Here is a 21,617-nt window from a genome sequence, read left to right as displayed (position 1 = left end):
ACACACACACACATGTTTATTATGTATAAATGATCATTTCATTTGAAATGGAATAATTTTCCACAATTACCTTTGTAGGAAAGAAGTGGGTCTGTCCTTGGCTATGGAGGGCCTTTTCAATGTTGAGAATTATAATCCACTAATAGTGAGCATGTGGTTTCATAGTGCTTCTTCACTGGCCAACTATATGCTTCAGAGCTAGGAGTTGACACATCTTATACTCGTCATTAATTCCTATCCTTCACATCCTATAAAAACTGACCCACCACAATCTAAATTAGTTAATCTCGAAATGCAGAATGAGATTGGTAAAAGAGCTGTCATCAAAGATAATGAGTTCTAATCCAGCATTGCAACTAACAAATTTATAAAATGGACCAGGTCACGGCCACTCTCAAGTCTTCATTTTCTTGTGTATTAAGATGCAAGGAGACAAATGAGATGGCTTCTAAGGGCCTTTACAGCTCGAAGGTTCTGAGTTTCTGAGATGCTTCGTTGTACCCAAATATTATAACCCAATATCTTGATATCATTTATTTCTTTTATTTTTTTTCATTTTTTTTCCATTCATTTCTTGATGACATCATTTAGCCTTTAATCCAAAAGAACGGCTGATGTATTTAGGAGCCTAAACACGAACTTGGCTCTAGGTATTTCTACAGTAACTGAGAGGTAGAGCCAACTCTTGGCTATCCAACAAAGTGTTTAAACAGCTCATCAGCAAGCTGGGTCAGGATTGTGTCCCTGTAATCCTCAGAAAGAAAGAACTCCATGGAGTCCTGGGTGCAGCTCATTTGGCAGTTGATTGTGCTCAGATAATGAGGTCCCTTTCCAGGCAGGCATCTCTTCCACTGGAGGTCTGAGATCAAAATTTAGCAGCTAGTTTCTCTATAACAGGGAAGAGAGAGTACCTGTCATGAGCAAGTGTGCAGTGTAATCCAGAGCTCCCTCTTTTTAAGATTCTTAATCAGCCAGGACACTGAGGATACCAAGAAAGTAGCCACTTTGATAACTCACAATGTGTGGAAATAAAAACTATTGAAAAATCGGAACACGACCATGTTGAAAAGTTGGTTCATTCACCATCTACTGATTTGTTAAACTTCAATCAGATTAACTTTAAAGCTTTCCAGAGCTTTCTACTACTGCATGAGATTACTAATGAAATAAGTATGCATCTCGTTACTTACTGAGCTAATTTTTCTCACATTCCTGAATGAAAATATATTCCTTTATATATTAACATTGTAGAAGATCCAGTTCTTAAGCCTTTGGAAATGGTAATAGAACCATTTGAACTCTCCTTTTCGTTTTGATTTCTATGTGTACTTTCTAAAACTTTGGCAAGGGAAAGAAATATTTTCAAGATGGGAATGTCCATCCTTCCTTCTGCCCTTTAATTTGGTGAAGGCCCATGTCCAGACTAGATGCTTCTGTGGGGTACGTAATATTTTTCAAGGGCTTTTCTCTTTTTGGACCACTTCTCTTTGGTCTAAATATTTCCTAGATACCTAGTTTACCCCATGCCTTCTTCACCATCCCTCACCTCCTTCATGACATACATCTTTTATCCGATGTCTGTTGGAAAGTCTTGTCAACTTAATCCATTCTAATGACTTCCTCAGATTGCACTAGGTAGAACAGAACTCTTAAAGGAAGAGGATGAAATCTAAAATTACAGAAATTTGTTTTAGAAAATATGGAAAGCTCTTATGGAAAATATGAAATTTCAGGTTTTTTAATGGAGGAGGGGATTCCACTTTAAAATCAGAAGTCTTCTTGGGTCTCCTCAGATCACGTAAGGGCCACATTTTCATCCTATGTGAAAAGCTAGTGCTGCAAGTTTTCAGTGACTTCTCAAACTGGGCTAATTTCTATAAAGGACAATTCCTGAATGTGTGTGTATAATATATCTGTAATAGGAAGACAGCTTAACTCTTTTACAAATAAACTGTCATATTTCAAAACATGTTTCAAATATTTAGCTTGAAATAAGGCTTAGTTTCATTAAGAGTGAGAAAGAGACAAAGTCAAAAGTAGGAACAAATGATAAACTGTCAGGGCTAAGGAAACCTATTGATGGGTGTTTGTTCATCAGCATGTGTATCCTAACAGAGCAGATAGCTTGGCCTTTTCTTAGTTCATGGAACAGGAACTCCATAGAAAGGTTGTCTGCTTTTTTGTTCTTACTTTGAAAGGGAAAGAAAGGAGAGAAAACTGTCTTATTCTTATTAAGAAGTTATACTGATGAACTGAAAGCACTTCCGAGATAAATTATAGATTAAGAAGACAAACACATGCCCTCAAAAATATCAATAAAGTAGACAATGCCAGTGGAAAAGGAGAGACGCCCAGAACAGCCTTCTAGATGCAGATTTTCTGAAAACAGTTTAAACAAAAAGTTAACAAGTGTTTGAAATGATACATTCTACAAAGATGCTTATATTTCTTCAAGTCTCTGAGTTACCTCTTGGTTTCTATTATACTGCTTAACCATGTAATGTATATTATCTTTAACATAGCAATTTTAGTAGTGGAAATGTTGAAGCGTGACTCTCTGACCAGATCCCATGTGGATTCTGTGCCCTGGCGGGGAAGACAGTGAAAGGTACATTCAGACCAAGAGACCCGTTAACTCTGCTGAGCCCCCCAAAATCAGAGTCACTATCTGAGCCAAAGATAGAGCATTGAGACAAAAAAAAATTCTGGATTCCAAAGAACGTTGGAGTCTGCCTTTTGTCAATTGCTAAGTGTGTGGTGGAGAGCAGATGGCACTAGTGGTAAAGAACCTGCCTGCCAGTGCCCATGCAGGAGATATAAGAAATGCGGTTTGGTCCCTGGGTCGGGAAGATCCCCTGGAGAAGGAAATGGTAACCCTCTCCAGTATTCTTGCCTGGAAAATCTTTGGACAGAGGAGCCTGGCAGGCTGCAGTCCTTGGGATCGCACAGTCGGACATGACTGAAGTGACTTAGTATGCAACCATGCACGCATGGTGGAGAGCAGGGCTGAGGGTGAGGAAGGTAGCCTTGCCAGTTCTGCAGGGTGGAGTGTGAAACCCCAGCCATAGTTCTCTCAGCCATCCACTGTGGTGAGAGCCTGATGGCTCCATGTATTAATCCCACAGCCCTCCTGGGGCAACTCTGAACTGTAGGCAGAGTGCCTGCCCGGGGATAATGAGCATCTAAAGGTCTGACCTAGAGTTTCCAACCTTATTAAATGAAAGCAAATAGGACAAAAGCCAAAAAGAAGTCTGGAGACTAATCATCTGGCCTAGAAAACAGGTGAACCATTGTTACTAAAACACAGAACTTGTTAGTTTTAATATTAAAAAAGAAATTAGGGAAGGGCATAAACAAGCAAATCATCCAGTTTTCCTTTTAAAGGGGAATTCCATACATTAACAGTTCACCTTGGGGCAAATTACAAAGAAATTTCAACCACACTGAAAGAGAATTTATACTGTACAAAGTTGTCAAAGTTTCCCCCTGTGCATGTTCTTCCGAAGAACTTAGAGTACAACTAAATAAATGCTTAATAAACATCTGTTGCATGACCAAGTCAATGACTGAGTGAATAGTTTAATGAATAAATTAATCAGTGAATGAGCCTACTTTCCTAGACTTCAGCCACAGATAAAAATTCACTCTGCTCAACAGCTATTTATAACCCTCTGCTCTCTAGTTAGTCCAGACTTGGCAAAAGAGTGGTTATATAAGTTGCCCCCAGGGCTCTCCACAGTCGTTTCTTAGGTCCTTAGTATCTGCCTGGCTCTCAGACATGACTGAAGGCCACCGATGACATTGTTTAATTCAGAGCTTTTTTTTTACCTCAGTCCATGTCCACCTTGCCGAAGCAAGTGATAGAATGGAACACAATTTCTTAAATCTTCAAATATGTATGATGGTTGTAATTATGAATCTCAAGATATAACTTGTCTGCTTGAAAATTATTTTTTGGTAACTCAATGTAATATTCATTTGAGTCTCCCTTCTGCTTGGGTTGTGAAAATGTAATCTAAACCAATTTTGGGGTGGCCTTTTCTGCCACTTCAGTGCCGCTCTTAAGTTTTCTGGCAGTATTTAAGCCTGTCTTGATCCTTGTCTGTCACATCACATACATTTCTTTGAGCTTTACCTGGGAAATAAGTAAAAAAAAGGCCTTTGCACTTTGATCCTATAAACTAGAGGTTGTGTCATCTGCCCTGGGGTCAGCTGAGTGGAAAGGACTGTATCCTCTACTCAGGGTTCTATGATGTCTGATTATAATTCTCTATTGTTTTACTTCTCCCCAATCCCTTGTAGCTCAGTCGGTAAAGAATCTGCCTGCAGTGCAGGAGACCCAGGTTCGATTCCTGGGTCAGGAAGATCCCCTGGGGAAGGAAATGGCAGCCCACTCCAGTGTTCTTGCCTGGAGAATCCCATGGACAGAGGAGCCTGGCAGGCTATCGTCCATGGGGTCGCAAGAGTTGGACACAACTTGGCAACTAAACCATCAGTCCCAACCTAGAGATACTTTTGAAGCTCTGGGAGAAGCCTCTTGATGTTTACTTATAGTAAACTTAGTTATCCCAACTGTTGTCTATGCCATTATGTTCAAAAGAGTATTGTTTTTGAGATTCAAAAGCTAAGAATTGATGTGTTTTTTTGTTTGTTTGTTTCTGTCATATCTGTCTTACAGATATGTGTGCATGTCTGATTTTTTCATTAGTACATTTCTCTAAAGTAAAATTTTTATTTATAAAGGGTTTTATCCATTGCATAACAACAGTGCCCAGCAGAAAAACTGTACTAGTTTTTGTCACGATATTACCAGTGTATGAGTACCTTTTCCCTACATCCTTGTCAATACACCATATTTTAAAATACATCTTCACCATTTTTAAATTAAAAGCAAAATATTTTTTCATCTGCATTTGTTTGATTATGAGGGAGGTTGGGCAGTTTTTTAATAGGTTTATTGGCCATTTTTTTTTATTGGCCATTTTTAAAAATTATTTGTCCAAGAGTTCACTTGCCCATTTTGCTTAGATCTTTATTGACTTGTAAGAGCTCTTCTGTTGGTTCTTGAAAAAGCAAGAGAATTCCAGAAAAACATCTACTTCTGCTTTATTGACTATGCCAAAGCCTTTAACTATGTGGATCACAACAAACTATGAAAAATTTTTAAAGAGGTGGAAATAACAGACCATCTTGCCTGCCTCCTGAGAAATCTGTACGCAGGTCAAGAAGCAACACTTAGAACCAGACATGGAGCAACGGACTGGTTCCAGATCAGGAAAGGAGTACGTCAAGGCTGTATATCATCACCCTGTTTATTTAACTTAATATGCAGAGTACACCATGCGAAATGCAGGGCTGGATGAAGCATATGCTGGAATCAAGATTGCCGGGAGAAATATCAATAACCTCAGATATGCAGAAGACACCACCCTTATGGCAGAAAGCTAAGAGGAACTAAAGAACTTCTTGATGAAAGGGAAAGAGGAGAGCGAAAAAGCTGGCTTGAAACTCATTCAAAAACCTAAGATCATGGCATCTGGTCACATCACTTCATGACAAATAGATGGGGAAACAATGGAAACAGTGACAGAGTTCATTTTTTTAGACTCCCAAATCACTGCAGATGGTGATTGCAGCCATGAAATTAAGAGACACTGGCTCTTTGGAAGAAAAGCTATGACCAACTTAGCATATTAAAAAGCAGAGACATTACTTTGCCGACAAAGGTCTATCTAGTCAAAGCTTTGGTTTTTCCAGTAGTCAGGTATGGATGTAAGAGTTGGACCATAAAGAAAGATGAACACTGAAAAACTGATACTTTTGAACTGTGGTGCTGGAGAAGACTCTTGAGAGCTCCTTGGACTGCCAGGAGATCCAACCAGTCCATCCTAAAGGAGATCAGTCCTGAGTGTTCATTGGAAGGACTGATGCTGAAGCTGAAGCTCTGATACTTTGGCTCTGTACTTTTCACTACAATGTGAAGAACTGACTCACTGGAGAAGACCTTGATGCTGGGAAAGATTGAAGCAGGAGGAGATAGGGGAGACAGAGCCTGAGATGGTTGGATGGCATCACCGACTCAATGGATGTGAGTTTGAGCAAGCTCTGGGAGTTGATGATGGACAGGGAAGCCTAGTGTGCTGCAGTCTATGGGGTCGCAAAGAGTTGGACATGACTGAGCTTCTGAACTGAAGAGCTCTTCGTTTGAAGAATATTAACGAATTGACTGTTGTATATTGAAAATATTTGTTTCAGTTTATCATCTGACCTTTTTATAGTGTGTGAGACATAGAAACTTAAATTTTTTAAAAAACTTTTTATTTTATATTGAAATATAGCCAGTTACGGAGAAGGCAATGGCACCCCACTCCAGTCCTCTTGCCTGGAAAATCCCATGGGCAGAGGAGCCTGGTGGGCTGCAGTCCATGGGGTCGCTAGAGTCAGACACGACTGAGCAACTTCTCTTTCACTTTTCACTTTCCTGCATTGGAGAAGGAAATGGCAGCCCACTCCAGTGTTCTTGCCTGGAGAATCCCCGGGACGGGGGAGCCTGGTGGGCTGCAGTCCATGGGGTAATGAAGAGTCTGACACGACTGAGCGACTTCACTTTCACTTTTCACTTTCATGCATTGGAGAAGGAAATGGCAGCCCACTCCAGTGCTCTTGCCTGGAGAATCCCCGGGACGGGGGAGCCTGGTGGGCTGCCGTCTATGGGGTCGCACAGAGTCGGACACGACAGAAGTGACTTAGCAGCAGCAGTCAGCCAGTTAAACGTGGTAGTCTCAGGTACACAACAGAGTGACTCGGGCACATACACATGTATCCCTTCTCCCCCGGCTCCTCTCCCATCCAGGCCACCACATAACATTGAGCAGCGTTCTCTGTGCTGTACAATAGGTCCTTGTTGGTTTTCCAGTTTAAATACAGCAGTGTGTACGTGTCCATCTAAAACTCCCTAACTATCCCTTTCTCCCACAAGTCCTCCCTGGTAACCAGAGGTTTGTTCTCTTCAATCTAAAAACTTCAAATTTTTAGGTCTGATATTGTGGGGGTGTCTTTTTTTTATATTTTTACTTAAGAATTACTTTTACATTGCAAGATGATGAATACTGACCTATGCTTTATTTTAGTTGTTTCATGGTTTTATTTTTATATTTAAATTGTTAATCATGCTGCTATGTGTAGCATAGACTGTGAGACTGGAATCCCCATTCTTTTGTATCATTTAATTATTATCTGTTCCAGCATCGTTATTTAACAATCCTTTCTTCCTTTAGTCTGAATTTCACATTTATCATGTAACATACGTTTTATGCGGTGGATCTGCTTTAGATTCTGTTTCATTCTCCTCTTACTACATCAATAAGACACTACTTTAAGCATTGTAGATTCTTTTTAAGTGCTAATACCAGATAGGAATTCCTTTTCATTATCCCCCTTCATTATTCCTTTTAAATTTTTTCCAAGGTTTCTGGACCAGTGCAATTACCCTGCCAGGTGAAATTTAGCAATCCTATTCTAAAAGTGTTATCTTTTAGGTCTTCATTATTTCTCCTCCTCCGATCTTGAATGTCCATTTCATCCATCCTGTATCCTAGTGCAGCTTACCCGCTTGTGGTCCAACTACAAATGCAGTAAATGATAACATTGGTGGCCATAAATTTGCCATACCTTCTTTAAATTTCAAGTTGTTAGAGGTTGTACTATAATACTCATTTTGCATTTCGCTCCAGAGAAAAGAACATGGAAACCGTCCCCTTATGAGATATCACTGTCGTTTCAGAGTGTGGAAGGAGAGCACCATGAAAAAGCTGTAGAACTGCTTAAGGCTGCTAAGGACAGCGTCAAGCTGGTGGTGCGATACACCCCGAAAGTCCTAGAAGAAATGGAGGCTCGCTTTGAAAAGCTGCGGACAGCCCGGCGTCGGCAACAGCAGCAGTTGCTAATTCAGCAGCAGCAGCAGCAGCAGCAAACACAGCAAAACCACATGTCATAGGTGAGAGGTGCCCTCCACGCAAGGAAAGCCCCGTACACACATAAGCCTGGTTTTCTCAAAAAGTATAGTTTCTTAGACAGCTGGAGCGTAATCATTAGACTTAATAATCCAAACAAAATCAATCAATCAAAAAAGAATGACCTCAGAAAATGTTAACGAGACAGTTGCTTATTTTATGTTGCATTTAGCCAAATTCCCTGGAAGTGTAAGCTATTTTGAAAAAATTATATACTTGAGGAGGGCCAGGTACAGACTATATGATGCCCTTGTACACATCGGCACATGGTTTCATGACAAGAGTGTGGGCTACATTCCAGCCCTGCTTACCTCCCTGGCCAGCTGCCTTAGCACAGTGTATGAACTAAACAACCATATAGTGCTAACCCTGGCACGACCCCCTTACAATACTGAAACTGTTACTAGACAGCTGCTCTATTGAAGAGGATGATATAGAGACCTGCCAGTGTTTATGCTCTGAGATTTTGCAATTCTCTTTGGGTCTTCACTTAAAATGTGTCTCAGGTGTACCTGTCTTTCTAAATTCCACTTTGTGACAAGGGTAAGTCAGGTTTTGCTTCATGTTTTTAGAAAAATTAAAAAAAGAGAGAGAGAGAGAAACTTCAGGAAAAATTGTTAAGAGTAAGAATCACCATCTCTGAAGTGCCTGCCATGTGCTAGGCCCTTCTCACGTGTTATCCCTAATCCTCAAAAACCCTTCACAGCAAGTATCATGAAAACACCATTTTTTAGATGAATCATATGAAGCTGCAATAGTTTTAGTGGATTCCCCACAGCCACACTTACAAGTAGCAAAGAATTATTTCTCCTTCTTACTGTGCCAAGTAATTCATCTGCCAACATTAGGAATTCTGAAATTACATACATTTTCCTTTCTATCCTTTGAAAGAGTTTGAATCTTTGATACCTCTATACTATAATATATGCAAATGTGTATTTAAAATGAGGTTCAAATATTCTTGGGAAGATGACAGTGGGTAATAGTGGTTTTAACTCATTCAATATCAGATTACTGTTTGCACAACAAGAAACACTGGATATGAGAAGAGATTTTCAATTTTTCGTGACAACTCATGAAAAGAAGCTACATGAGGAAGTTAAATAGAGTATGGGACTTGTTCACAGAGGGTCCTGGGAATTCAACTATCTTTCTTTTATAACCTATTTTATTACAGATACCACACTTTGGTGTCTTTGTCTGAAATTACATTCCATTCCAAAAACTACATTTATTCAACAATAAATATCTATTTGTTACTGGGAAGGGCCAGGCACTATTTAATGGACTTTGGAAACAGCATGAACAAAGCACAGTCCTTGCTATCCAGGTGCTTACATTATGGTTGGATGGCATAGTTAATTAACAAGTAGGTAAAAAATACCCTGTTGAGACCAGTACTTGGTAGAATCAAAAGAGTGTGTTTTAATAGAGACTGTCCAGGTGATGACTTTCTGGGAGGTAATCAGGCCAGACCTCTCCAAAGAGGTGACACTGAAGCTGAGGTTGAATGACAAGGAGAAGCTAGGAAACAGGCATCAGAAGTGAAGGATATAGGCTGGCGCATTAGCTCTGGGACAAATATGAGGCTAGTTGATGTTTGAGGAATAGAAAGAAAGCAGAGATAGTGAGGTGATAAAGAGTGAGGAGGACAGTGAGGCGGATGAAGCCAGGTTACAGAGAGCTTTACAGACCGCTGAGGGAAGCTGGATTTTATTGCAGTGGAAACCACTGAAGGTTTTTAAGCAAAAGAGTGACATGATTTATATGTTAAAAGAGATCACTCTAGGTGCTACAGGGAGAATAGATTATTGCAGGATAAGAGTGAAAATAGAGACCTGTTAGGATACTATTATATAATAGGCAAGAGATATGGTGGTCTGGACTGGGATGATGGAATGATTTGGATGCATACAGACAAGTCATTTTGTCCATCTCCTCCTCCTCTCTAATCCATTTTAAACACAAAGGTACTGACCATTTGTACTTCCAGAATCCTTCCAAATGTCTTTTTGCTAATAATAACAACTCACTATTCTTCAGCCAAACATTGGCATTCTTTTCATGAACTAATTTTTTCTTCCATTCTCAATAATACAGACTTGTACCAATTCCCCTAATTATTTTACCGCACTGACCCTTAGTAAAATTGTTTAAAAGTGTTTTGAAAGAAGCATGTGACATTCAGACTTCTAAGATCTTACTAAAAGCTTCCTCCTGTGCTCATTCAGTCATCTTTGGAAGTACACAACTTGGCCATAAATACTGATGGACCATTCTCTGTTCCATCAGTGTTCATGAAATCACTTGAGAATTTCTCATTCTGTCTCATTATCAAAGACTAACAGTTTTAATAAAAAACTTTTAAAACCATGTTTTTTTGTTACACAGGATAGGGTAAAGTTCTATTTAAGTGAACATGAAATTTATATTTATGCCTGCCAAGATAGCACTTGCAATAGATGATATAATGGCCCCTTGGAGATTAAACTAGTGACCATTTCAAGTACAAGCAAAGTACAACTAAGTCATATCATCCATGGATTTTATGGTGGAGTCAGTCAAAGAGACTTACATTAGCTCTTATTCAACATTTAATTAATTAGATTTTTAGGGATTAAATGGGATTTGTTACACTTGCTAACTCATACTATGGTCTGTGGTTGCTTTTGAGCAGAGATCTGAAACTGTTTACTTTGAATAGATTGCTAATTTTTTTTAAATTTTGACAAGTCAAGCAAAGACCAGGTAAAGCAGAATTACTTGTCAGATACCACCTTATTTTTATCACATGAAATATAATTTCTATTCTATAAATTAGAAATAATATTTTTACATGAGATGGTAGAAGTTATGAAATAACTAGCAATCGTCAGTGGTGCACACAGATGGAAAACAGGTTTAGTGCAAGTAGTGTGTGGACAGTGTGTCTTCTGCCTACTTTTAATTTTAAATTCCCCTGAAGTATATCTCAGTTGTCTTCTCCCTAACTTCCATCTTTGTTTATCAGGAAGAATAGATTACATTTTCTAAAATGTAGTAAGTATGATCAGTTTATAATTATTTTATAGAAACCTATGAATATAGGATTAAAAAAATACTATAACCACTGTTTTGAGAAACAGTATTACATTTTTTTAAGCATTTATTTTTTTTAATTGAAGTATGGTTGACTTTGATTATTAGTTTCAAGCAAACAACGTAGTGATTTAGCATTTATAATACATTACAAATTGATCATCACAATAAGTCTAGTTACCACCCATCACCATACAGAGTTATTATAGTACTATTGACTATTTTCCCTATGCTGTACATTATATCCTATGATTTATTTATTTTATAACTGGAAGTTTGTACCTGTTAATTCCCTTCACCTATTTTGCTTTCCATCCCATAAGCTTCTCATTTTTAAAAGTGTGAGTCTATGTAAATCCATATTTCACTCAGATTCTCAGATTTCCAAGGAATAAAAGTGAGAAGAACAGAGAAATTCTTTTTGAGATGTCAGCATCCTGAGGAAGTCAAGACCAAAAGCTTGTTTAATTTCTCCGAGCTTCTGTTGGCAGATCCAGAGTTCATTTACGTTCAAATACAGGCTGCATCTTAGCAAATCTGTTAATACACAGCAGCTGACCTTTGCCAGTAGCCTCGCCGACTCTCTCCTCCTGCTCTTCAGGGCCCCACTTCCCTTATTGCATCCACCACATCCTGTTCTGTACCTTCCTCTGCCACAGTCAGGGGCCTTTTGTTCTGATCCTGGGAAGCACTGCCAGAACTGCCAGCCCACTTACTGAGAGGTCCCAGAGGATAACTCTGAGAAAAACTGAATTTAAGGAACCCAGACTTATCAAGCAGAAAACTTGAACCAGAAAATAATAATAATGCTGGATAAAATTTGTTAAGGAATCAGGGTACACCAAGAAATTTTCTGAATGTTTCATATATGTAAAATCACTTAACCCTTACAATCATCCTTTGAGTATTAGGTACTATTTTAAATCTCATTTTAAAGAAGGAAACTGAGTCAAGTAGGATTTTTTTTTAAAGTCTACTAATTTCACAGCTAGGAAGTTATAGGGCTATGATTCCAACTCAGAGGTGTGGGCTACAAAGCCTTTGTCTTCACAACTATGCTGCTCCACCTCTGTATTCGGTGACACCTGCCCTTACGTGTCCCATCCCTCATCGTAGACAGGTTTGCATGAGCTTTCCAGGAATTCAGTCTCACACTGCTCCAAGCTGGCATTAACCCCCACCAATTGCCTCTAAAACAGTGCCTTATGCTTCAGAGTACTTCAGCATCACAGGTCTGTTAGGTTCCTATTGCTGCCCCCAAAATTACTGTAAATTTAATGGCTTAAAACAGGGGTCCCCAACCCCTGGGCCGTGGACCAGTACCGGTCCAGGGCCTGTTAGGAACCAGGCCACACTGCAGGAGGTGAGCGGCAAGGTGAGTAAGGGAAGCTTCATCTGCCGCTCCCTATAGCTCCCCATCACTCCCACCACCACCTGCACCACTCCCCACCCCCACGTGTGGGAACGCTGTCTTCCGTGAAACTGGTTCCCAGTGCCAAAAATGTTGGGGCGCACTGGCTTTAAAGAATGCAAATTAATTTTCTAGCAGTATTATAAGACAGAAGCCCAGCAATCTCACTGGGCTTTCAGAGACTCCAGGGAAGATTCATTTCCTTGCCTTTTCCAGTTTCTAGGGGCTGCCTGCACCCTTCACCTCCTTGTTCCATTCCCCTTCCTCCAGACCAGCCCCATCCTCCCCTTCCTCCAGACCAGCCCCATCCTCCCCTTCTTCCAACCAGCCCCATCCTCCCCTTCCTCCAGACCAGCCCCATCCTCCTCATTCTCCAGAACAGCCCCATCCTCCTCATCCTGCAGACCAGCCCCATCCTCCTCATCCTCCAGACCAGCCCCATCCTCCTCATCCTCCAGACCAGCCCCATCCTTCCCTTCCTCCAGATCAGCCCCATCCTCCCCATCCTCCAGACCAGCCCCATCCTCCTCATCCTCCAGACCAGCCCCATCCTCCTCATCCTCCAGACCAGCCCCATCCTCCCCGTCCTCCAGACCAGCCCCATCCTCCCCTTCCTCCAGACCAGCCCCATCCTCCCCTTCCTCCAGACCAGCCCCATCCTCCTCATCCTCCAGACCAGCCCCATCCTCCCCATCCTCCAGACCAGCCCCATCCTCCTCATCCTCCAGACCAGCCCCATCCTCCTCATCCTCCAGACCAGCCCCATCCTCCCCTTCCTCCAGACCAGCCCCATCCTCCTCATCCTCCAGACCAGCCCCATCCTCCCCATCCTCCAGACCAGCCCCATCCTCCCCTTCCTCCAGACCAGCCCCATCCTCCTCATCCTCCAGACCAGCCCCATCCTTCCCTTCCTCCAGATCAGCCCCATCCTCCCCATCCTCCAGACCAGCCCCATCCTCCTCATCCTCCAGACCAGCCCCATCCTCCTCATCCTCCAGACCAGCCCCATCCTCCTCATCCTCCAGACCAGCCCCATCCTCCCCTTCCTCCAGACCAGCCCCATCCTCCCCTTCCTCCAGACCAGCCCCATCCTCCTCATCCTCCAGACCAGCCCCATCCTCCCATTCCTCCAGACCAGCCCCATCCTCCTCATCCTCCAGACCAGCCCCATCCTCCCATTCCTCCAGGCCAGCAGTGACAGGAGAGTCCTCACATTGCACCCACTCACCTCTGCTTCCACCTTCACCTCCCCTTCCCTGACTCTTTCTTCTCTCACTTTCTTCCACTTCTAAGTACAAGGTATTGGACCCACCTGGGCAGTTCAGGACACTCTCCCTATTTTAACATCAACTGTCTAGCAACCTTACTTCCGTCTACAACTTTAATTTCCCTTTACCATGGAATCTTAACACATTCACAGGTTCTGGGAATTTGAACGTGGACATATTTCAGAGGTCATTATTCTGCCCACTATAATGGCTCATTCAAAAATTGGAAAGCAATTTGATTAATAAAATTTATACTGTGTGGGAAAGGCTTTAAAAAAAAAAAAAAGAATCATGAATCTGTTCAATTACAAATCAGGGGAGTGAGGGAAATAGAGAACATTTTGTGCAGGTGGTTCTTCCAGTGGGTATTTCAGCGACGCACCCTTCGGAGGCCCAGTGTTCTCTCAGCTGCTGGCATAGCCCATGGGCCCACTTCCCCTCTGGGTAGATGAAGAGACTCAAGCCTCTTACTAAAATTCACCTGCTGAGTCCCATTCCCTTGGGACATGGAACTCTATGATAAGTTAAGTAATTAAAAACTCAATCATTTGGTAGCTCTGTCACTTGGAAGCTAAGGGACTAGGAGGAAATTATTCAATGTAAGATTCATTAAAATGGCCTCTTATGGAAATTAAATAAGAAAAAATGTGCAGAACTTAAAATATGTGGCAATTGATGAGCACGCTAGTAACAGTAGTAGTGTTGGTATAATAGTCACAATATTAATGGCAGAAATGTTTATGCAATATCTTGTTAAGTGATTCCTGAAGAAGTACAGAGGCCTCATACTTGACTTTCAGTTCCATTCTGTAGGCCCAAGGTGCTTTTAGGCATTTCTCTAGAAGGCTTCGAGCTGGAGAGTGCTGATGCAGAGGAGGCAGATTGCAAACCTACACGCAACACACACTTTCACATCAACCCGACCAATTCCTTAATCTTTTTTTAATATGGTGTTCTACATTCATTGAAATAAAAATATCCACAGCTTTAAAAACAAAGGTTGAAACCACTGTTCTTTCTGAAGAAGTGGCTCCGTGACAGTGGGAAAGTGCCAGGTCTGGGGGGGCTGCTCCCCCGGGTCTGACCACCTGGGGCATCTGCCTCCACTGCTCTGCCCTGTGTCAGGCTGACCTCGTGGGAGAAGAGCCAGGCCTCCTGACTGCTTCACAGAGGGATATTGGTAGGATCAGCCTATCAGAAAGAGGCTGTACTTGCAGGTACCTCAGCAGGAGCGCCACTCAGAGTCATAACATATAAAAGTTATCTATCCTTTGCCTTCGTGAAGAAAAATAGAGTCATCTGGAATTGAGAGGAAAAAGATGTTTTACTTTTAAGATGTTTCCAAACTGATTTTTAAAAATTTAATCTTAGGGAGTAACTATGTCTTTCCCATCCTCATTTGATAATTACTTCCTTTGCAAACATCAATTTTTTTTCTTTTTTCCTGTGGAAGACTGCATGAATGATAGCGCCTAAAATAATCCTCGCTGTTCTCATATAGCAGGTGCTCCTTTGATATTTTTAGCATATTGTAGTTGACAAATGAATACTAATCACTGATTTCTCTCCACTCTCCCTCCACCCTTTCAGGTCCTTGAAGCTCCTTGATCAAACACTCGATAGTCACAAATTTGAAACCGTGCTTCAGAATCCCAGCACATAGTAAAGGAAAAGACAACACTGATAATTATACCTGTCAAGAAACTGTGAACACGTGGTGTATAAATTCTTTACCAAGACAGCTCGACACCTTTCTTTCTCTGGGGCTGAACCCCCGCCGTTCACGTGCTCTTCCCACACACCGACCTCCCACTCACTGCAGTGGGAGTCCCCAGCGTGGGAAGGGAGAGGTTTTCCAGTCTGCAGACGGAAACAGTACAAGAAGAATAAAGTCTGTGACTTTCACATGAATCACCAAGGCCAGGGTTAAGTGAATCTTGGGTCTATAGCTTTTCCAGAGATTAACAAATCCCTTATTAGGCTATAGTTCAAACTGCATCAGTTCAAGGTTGTCGCTACTTAAAAGAAATCTACACATTGCCCCTCACCTAGACCTGTTCTGCATCCATAATGCTGAGTTGTCCGAATGAGAGTTCCAGTTAATTGCAAATTCAACCTCTGTTCCCCTCCTGAAAATGGCAAGTTATTATATTATATTTATACTCTATTCAGGTTCTAGAATCAGTTGGCTTTTTATTTTCCATTTCCATGGATTTTATTATGCATTAATAGTGAGGCAATTTCAGCTCAACTTTCAGTTCGTTAGAAGCAAGGATAGAGAACTCTAGTACTGGGTTTTTTTTAATTTAAGTTTTGTATCTATTCTTATTAGTTCTAACAGAATATAATGTTTATTTATTCCACAAAGTAAATATTATCAGAGTATATTTGCTACAAAATTAGGTCTTTTCTTACCAAGTGTTATGAATCTGGCAAGAGAATACAAACAAGGATGAACTGATCCTCATATAATATTTATATATAACCCTTCTCTAAATATTTTTTGTTAACTTTATATTTTTGACTGATAAACTGAAAAATCTCAACTCTTTTTACCTACACTGATGTTCTATCATAGAAGTCTATTTGATATTTTAAAGCCTAGGGCTTTACAAAACTAAATTATAGATGTGCATATATATACAGAAATACATCATACAAAATCTTGATCAGTTTTCTCAAATATAAAATGGATATTTTTGGCAATATAAGATCAAAAGTATAACTCCTTTTCAAATTAGGCATATAGAAACCAGTGACATTAATATTGTGAGTGAAAAGTTACTGCTGCTTCCAGGGTGAAAATCCACCTACTTCATTACACATGTTTATGTAGGTAAATGGACATGAGACATCTCCTTTTAGAAAGTATCATATACGGAAAATTATCTGTTAGAGGCACCTATGCTGATCATAACTTTTAACTTGTGAATCTAGGCACAAAAGTCTGATTTTACTTTATGGCATTAGCAGGAAGCAATAATTATTTGGACACTTAAATACCTTAGCCACACACATGTACCTGAAGAAGGAATAAATGTCCAGTTGAAACATTCTAGAGAGATCATTAAAACTGAGGGAAATATTTGAATATTCCCTTTTCTCAAATGCAGCCATTGACTCCCCAAGAGGCAATTAATTTCACATTTCAGATAGTCCCCCAAATCAGAAATTTGAGAAGCTCAGTTCAGGAACTGCTTTCCTGAAAATAAAACCAATTGGAACCACCACACATGTTTCATTTTGCCCTTTCAGGTGGTCATTACGGTCAGTACCAAATTCTCCTATTCTTCTTAGTCCATCACTCAGCAGAGGACAGACAGTAAGGAAACCAGGAGGTGAGCCTGTTTCAGCAGTGTCCTGCCATGGTGACAGATTCCCGTTCCTGCACACATATCATTTTTTACTAGAGAGAATGGAGGTGGGGGGGAGGGGGGCAAGGGTGAGGACCCTGAATGTTATGTAAAATAGGTTTACAAAAGAGATAAGCATGACTAAAGGGAATGAATGGAGAATATGTGAGTAGTACTCAGTTTGAAAGAGGTTAGTTTTCATTTTTATAAGAAAAATTTAATAAAACATATATTTTAGTTATCATTTAACAGAAAAATTATTAAAGTTATTCAGGCTATGCCACACACTCTCATAAAGGGAAATCATTGCACCCTTCTAATGAGGAAATGGTCATTTCAACACATCTCAGTACCTTGTATAAATTTGGAGCTTAAGGTATGTTTTCATTTAGCTGTAAGTGGTTGGTTAATATTAAATTATCATGAGTTTTCACGTCAGCATAAATATTGTCACCGTGTTACAGAAGCACCTGTCAAATGAGCAGATAACTTACATTGGTGTTTTTAGAAGTCTTTGTATTTTATGCTTCATTTGCATAATATTAAGTGCTAATAAATGTATGCCAAGTTGTCTAAGTGAAGGGGCAGTCCATCACACCTAAGGCATCTAAGGGCAGATTACATGTCACATTGGTCCTGCTTACAAATGACCAGCCAAATGGCCAGTTTTCTTCAGTAAAATCTAGTTGTTGACATGTAAGCCTTCCTGTGAAGATTATATCAAAAGCAGCCATCCCTAAGACTTAGAGAGGTCCCTTGTGGTTCCCTAAAGGTTCATTGAAGTCAGAGGGAGAAGGAAAAAAATTACTGCAACTTGTATTAATGCCTTTTATTATTACTGATCACATTAGAGCCACTGAGATGTCCAAAATCATATCAAAATAAAGACGTAGGTTGCCCCTATATGAAGCTCAAACTTTATTATCATAAACAAGTGAGATATTAAAAGGGTGAAAATTTGTTGTAACTATTCATCAGTGATCCTAATGAAATTTAGTTCTTTCCCTTGGCCTGGTTGGTAGCCAGCCTTTTCTAAACTCTTTCCTGCTATGATTTTTGAAGGCAAAATACACAGAGCATAGTTCAGTAAAAGAATCCTCAAACCTTTTCACTGAGGCATTTACATTTTGATTCTGTTGCTGTTTGAAATAGAACATCCACAGGGAGATAATGGGCTTAAATTACAATTGACTTTGGAAAGAATAACAGATTTTGTGCTTCCTCAATCATGTAATCAATAGGGAATTCTCTACTTATGTGAACTACCACTATCTTTTAAGACAATGCTGAGCTGTAAATGCAAAATCTCTTTCAGGAGCTTTTTAAGAATTCAAGGCTGTCTTTGAAGAACTTCACTAGAGATGGATTACACCAGTTTACAAATGCAGTTTTCATCCGTGACAAATCAAAGTGATCTGATCTCAGTTCATTTTTCTAAGCTGTGCCCATAGGACTCTGAGATATTGAGCAATTTTGTCTACATTATTTTTAACATCTATAGGTATTTGTGGATGTGTGAATAGTGTCTGAATTTCTCATCTTTTGGCTAGTTTGGGTTTGTCATGAACACAGCTTTTTAGTAAGACCAGCTTTCATAGCATCATGAAGTAGAAATCAATGCCCTAAAGATTCAGGGAGACCAACATAAGGGAAATTCTCCCAGAACATGGGGGTAGTCTTGCCTATCTCATCCCTCTCTAGATTATAAAATCTCTGAGAAAGGGCTGTGATGGCCTTGTGGACTGCTGTCTCCTAGCATCTGGAAACATGCCCAGCACAGTAGAGGCACTCAGTTAATACTTACTGAATGAATAAACAATTACATAAATGAATGAAATTAAATGAGTTTTACTTTCCAATAATTTGAAAAAATTCACCAATTTATTTTATACTAATGGGCATTATAACTTCTGAATTACATAATTAGAACTAGAATTGACTCTTCATACTTTTTAGATATATGAATTTGAAATCAATTACTTCAAAGGGTTCAAGAGTTTGAGGACACTTAGATAGGCATGTTTGCATATTCAGAGTTTTTACAATGAATAAAACTCAACCTTTCTTGTTATTTATGAACGCTCCCTGAGTTATGATCCATACATGGAACTCCATTTGTAAACTTTGTAAAATATAATATTTTAATTTTAAAAAAAGAAAAATTAAATTATCAAGCATATTATTAATAATATGACCTTCAGTATTCATTAACAACTCTTCTCTAAGTCAATTCATTGTGATTAGAGACGCCATCTCTAAATCTTCTGCTTTCAAAAAACTCACTTTTCCTTTCTCATTTGATTCTTAGAATATATCTGAGCTAAAGATTAATCACATAGCAATTAAGACTTTTCAATGTGTTTATTCATCTAACAAACATTTATTGTGTACCTACTATATGCTAGGTTTGGGATATAAAATGGCAAACAAGACACATATAGCCACCCCTTAGAGTTTGCTGTGAGGAACTCAACACTTGCTCTAGCAATTAACTAGAGTTTACCATCTCATGGGGCCTTCTTCACAGCTGATAGGAGAAATGAAATCCCTTATGCCATGGAAATCATAAAAGGCTCTCTGCACATATTTATGTAAGCTTGCTTTTCTAAAATACCACACAAATATGCTGCTCAAGGAATCCAAAACCATAGTTATAGACGCCCATGAGGTAGGTAATAATTTACTCATAACTAACACATAGCTCTTACTAAGTTCTGTGCTCAGGGCATTCATAGACTGTATCACTGGATCCCTCCAACAACTCTTTTTAGTACGTTCCATTTTATGGACAAGAAAACTGAAGCACAGGTATGTGACCTGTCCAAGGTCACACAGCAGATGGAAGTGGGATTTGAACCCACACAGTGTAACACAAGAGCTCATATGTCTTCGCATTTTCTGTGGCTTGGGGGATACCATTACATTAAAATAAATGTGTCACTGTATATAAGAAGTACTTTGAAATTGTAAAGTAGTACACAATGAGATATTAGTAAAGTGTGACTGGCAAACCACATCAGTGGCAGAAAGAGAGTGGGGACTCAATCTTATGTTGCAGCTTACTCATGAAGAATACATCAAGCCAGGGAAATGGATGAACATACAGATTCAGACAATTTCTGACATGCGATATATATTGCAATGACTTTTCCGAATTATTTATTGTTAGCCACTGTGTCTATCTGGTGCTACAAAAAAACCTGAAAGAAACAAAATCCCTTGCTATAAGGGCTTATAATTACACAGTGTGGAGATGAGTCAAGGATATTTCACATTTATGGGGAACGATTGGGCGATAGTAATACTATTTTCTCACCATTGCATGTGACTGTGTCTTTCTAATTGTTTTCATTATTTTTCTGAAAGAGCTGCAAAATTGTGCAGTGGTTCAACCTGACCAAAGTGGTATTATGCTGCTGGGAAGTAAAAGTACTAGATACCAGATTGGAAGTACTGTCTTCATTATCAAATTTAAGTTCTTTTAAAGCATGAATATAGAGGGACCTTTAAATGCTCCAGACACATGGTTATTTGGATGTTAAGTTTTTCATGTTTCTCCTTTCCAGACCACACTGTGAGATCATGCTACTGAGGGGTTAGGTTCTAAAACCAATATGAAAGGCAAAAATTGAGATTGGGCTAACGTTATTACCACAATCACGTAGATCAGTGTTCCTACTTGTAGAGGTGAGCAAGAACTGACGCCTTTGGGAACAGTAAACTCACAGCTCCCATCTCATTCATCAACAAAGAGGAATCATATTCATTATTTAAATTTGTTCTCTCTCTGGCCCCTCCCAGTTAAATAAGCATGTGATGCAACTTAAATGCTGGTTCATATTTGTGGAAGCAAGGAGTCTTCTCATGAAAACTTTTTATTATCTCCTCATTCTTTCCTACTACCAACTAATTACTCCTTTAAATAATTAAAATTTTGGACAGTTTAACATCACATGTAATATAGCACTAAGGAAACTCATAAGCCTTTTGTCCAAAGCCATACTTTATTTCTGCTTCTCTTGACACCTTCATTTTTACTGGAGATACTACTATTCTCTGTACAGATTTACTGATCTTTCTTATTTGTCATTCACATCAGTTCTTAGATTCTTTAGATTTTTACTTTGAAAAAGTCTCCAACTGTCTTCTCTCACACATTTTTCTTATATTCCTACCTGTGAATAGAAACAGTACTTCTTACTATGACTTTTGTGAACTTTAAACTGTTTTCCCAATTATCATGCAAACCCATATATATTTCTCTATATCTTGATGCTTGATAACTCCCCCTGCATTTATTCCTTTGCTCAAAATCCTTCAAGGGGCCCCTCAAAAAAAAAAAAAATGTAAGATTTCTACTCAAGGCTCTTTAAACCAAAATACTAACATGATGATGGAAAAGAACTTTATAGTATCCTCCCCTCACAAAGGCAAAAAACATAGAACATGAAATGTGATGGTATGGAAATCTGGTACATGGTCTATGAAATACTGT

At 39.6% G+C, this 21,617-nt stretch overlaps 1 protein-coding gene across 1 annotated transcript in view; it reads left to right on the top strand.

Annotated features, from left to right (window-relative positions):
* Window positions 1-20,564, top strand: part of LIN7A (lin-7 homolog A, crumbs cell polarity complex component) — a 150,205-nt gene extending 129,641 nt beyond the window's left edge. Inside the window, exons 5-6 of the mRNA XM_020873276.2 lie at window positions 7,784-7,996; window positions 15,360-20,564. Coding sequence (XP_020728935.1) covers window positions 7,784-7,996 — 213 coding nt within the window. The 3' untranslated portion in view covers window positions 15,360-20,564. The remainder of the gene's footprint in view (window positions 1-7,783; window positions 7,997-15,359) is intronic.
* The last annotated feature ends 1,053 nt before the right edge of the window (window positions 20,565-21,617 follow it).

The sequence above is a fragment of the Odocoileus virginianus genome, chromosome 24, assembly GCF_023699985.2.
Source record: "Odocoileus virginianus isolate 20LAN1187 ecotype Illinois chromosome 24, Ovbor_1.2, whole genome shotgun sequence".
Classification (NCBI taxonomy): Eukaryota; Metazoa; Chordata; class Mammalia; order Artiodactyla; family Cervidae; genus Odocoileus; species Odocoileus virginianus.
The sequence above is the reverse complement of the archived record's forward strand: the minus strand, read 5'-3'. Positions and strand labels throughout refer to the sequence as shown.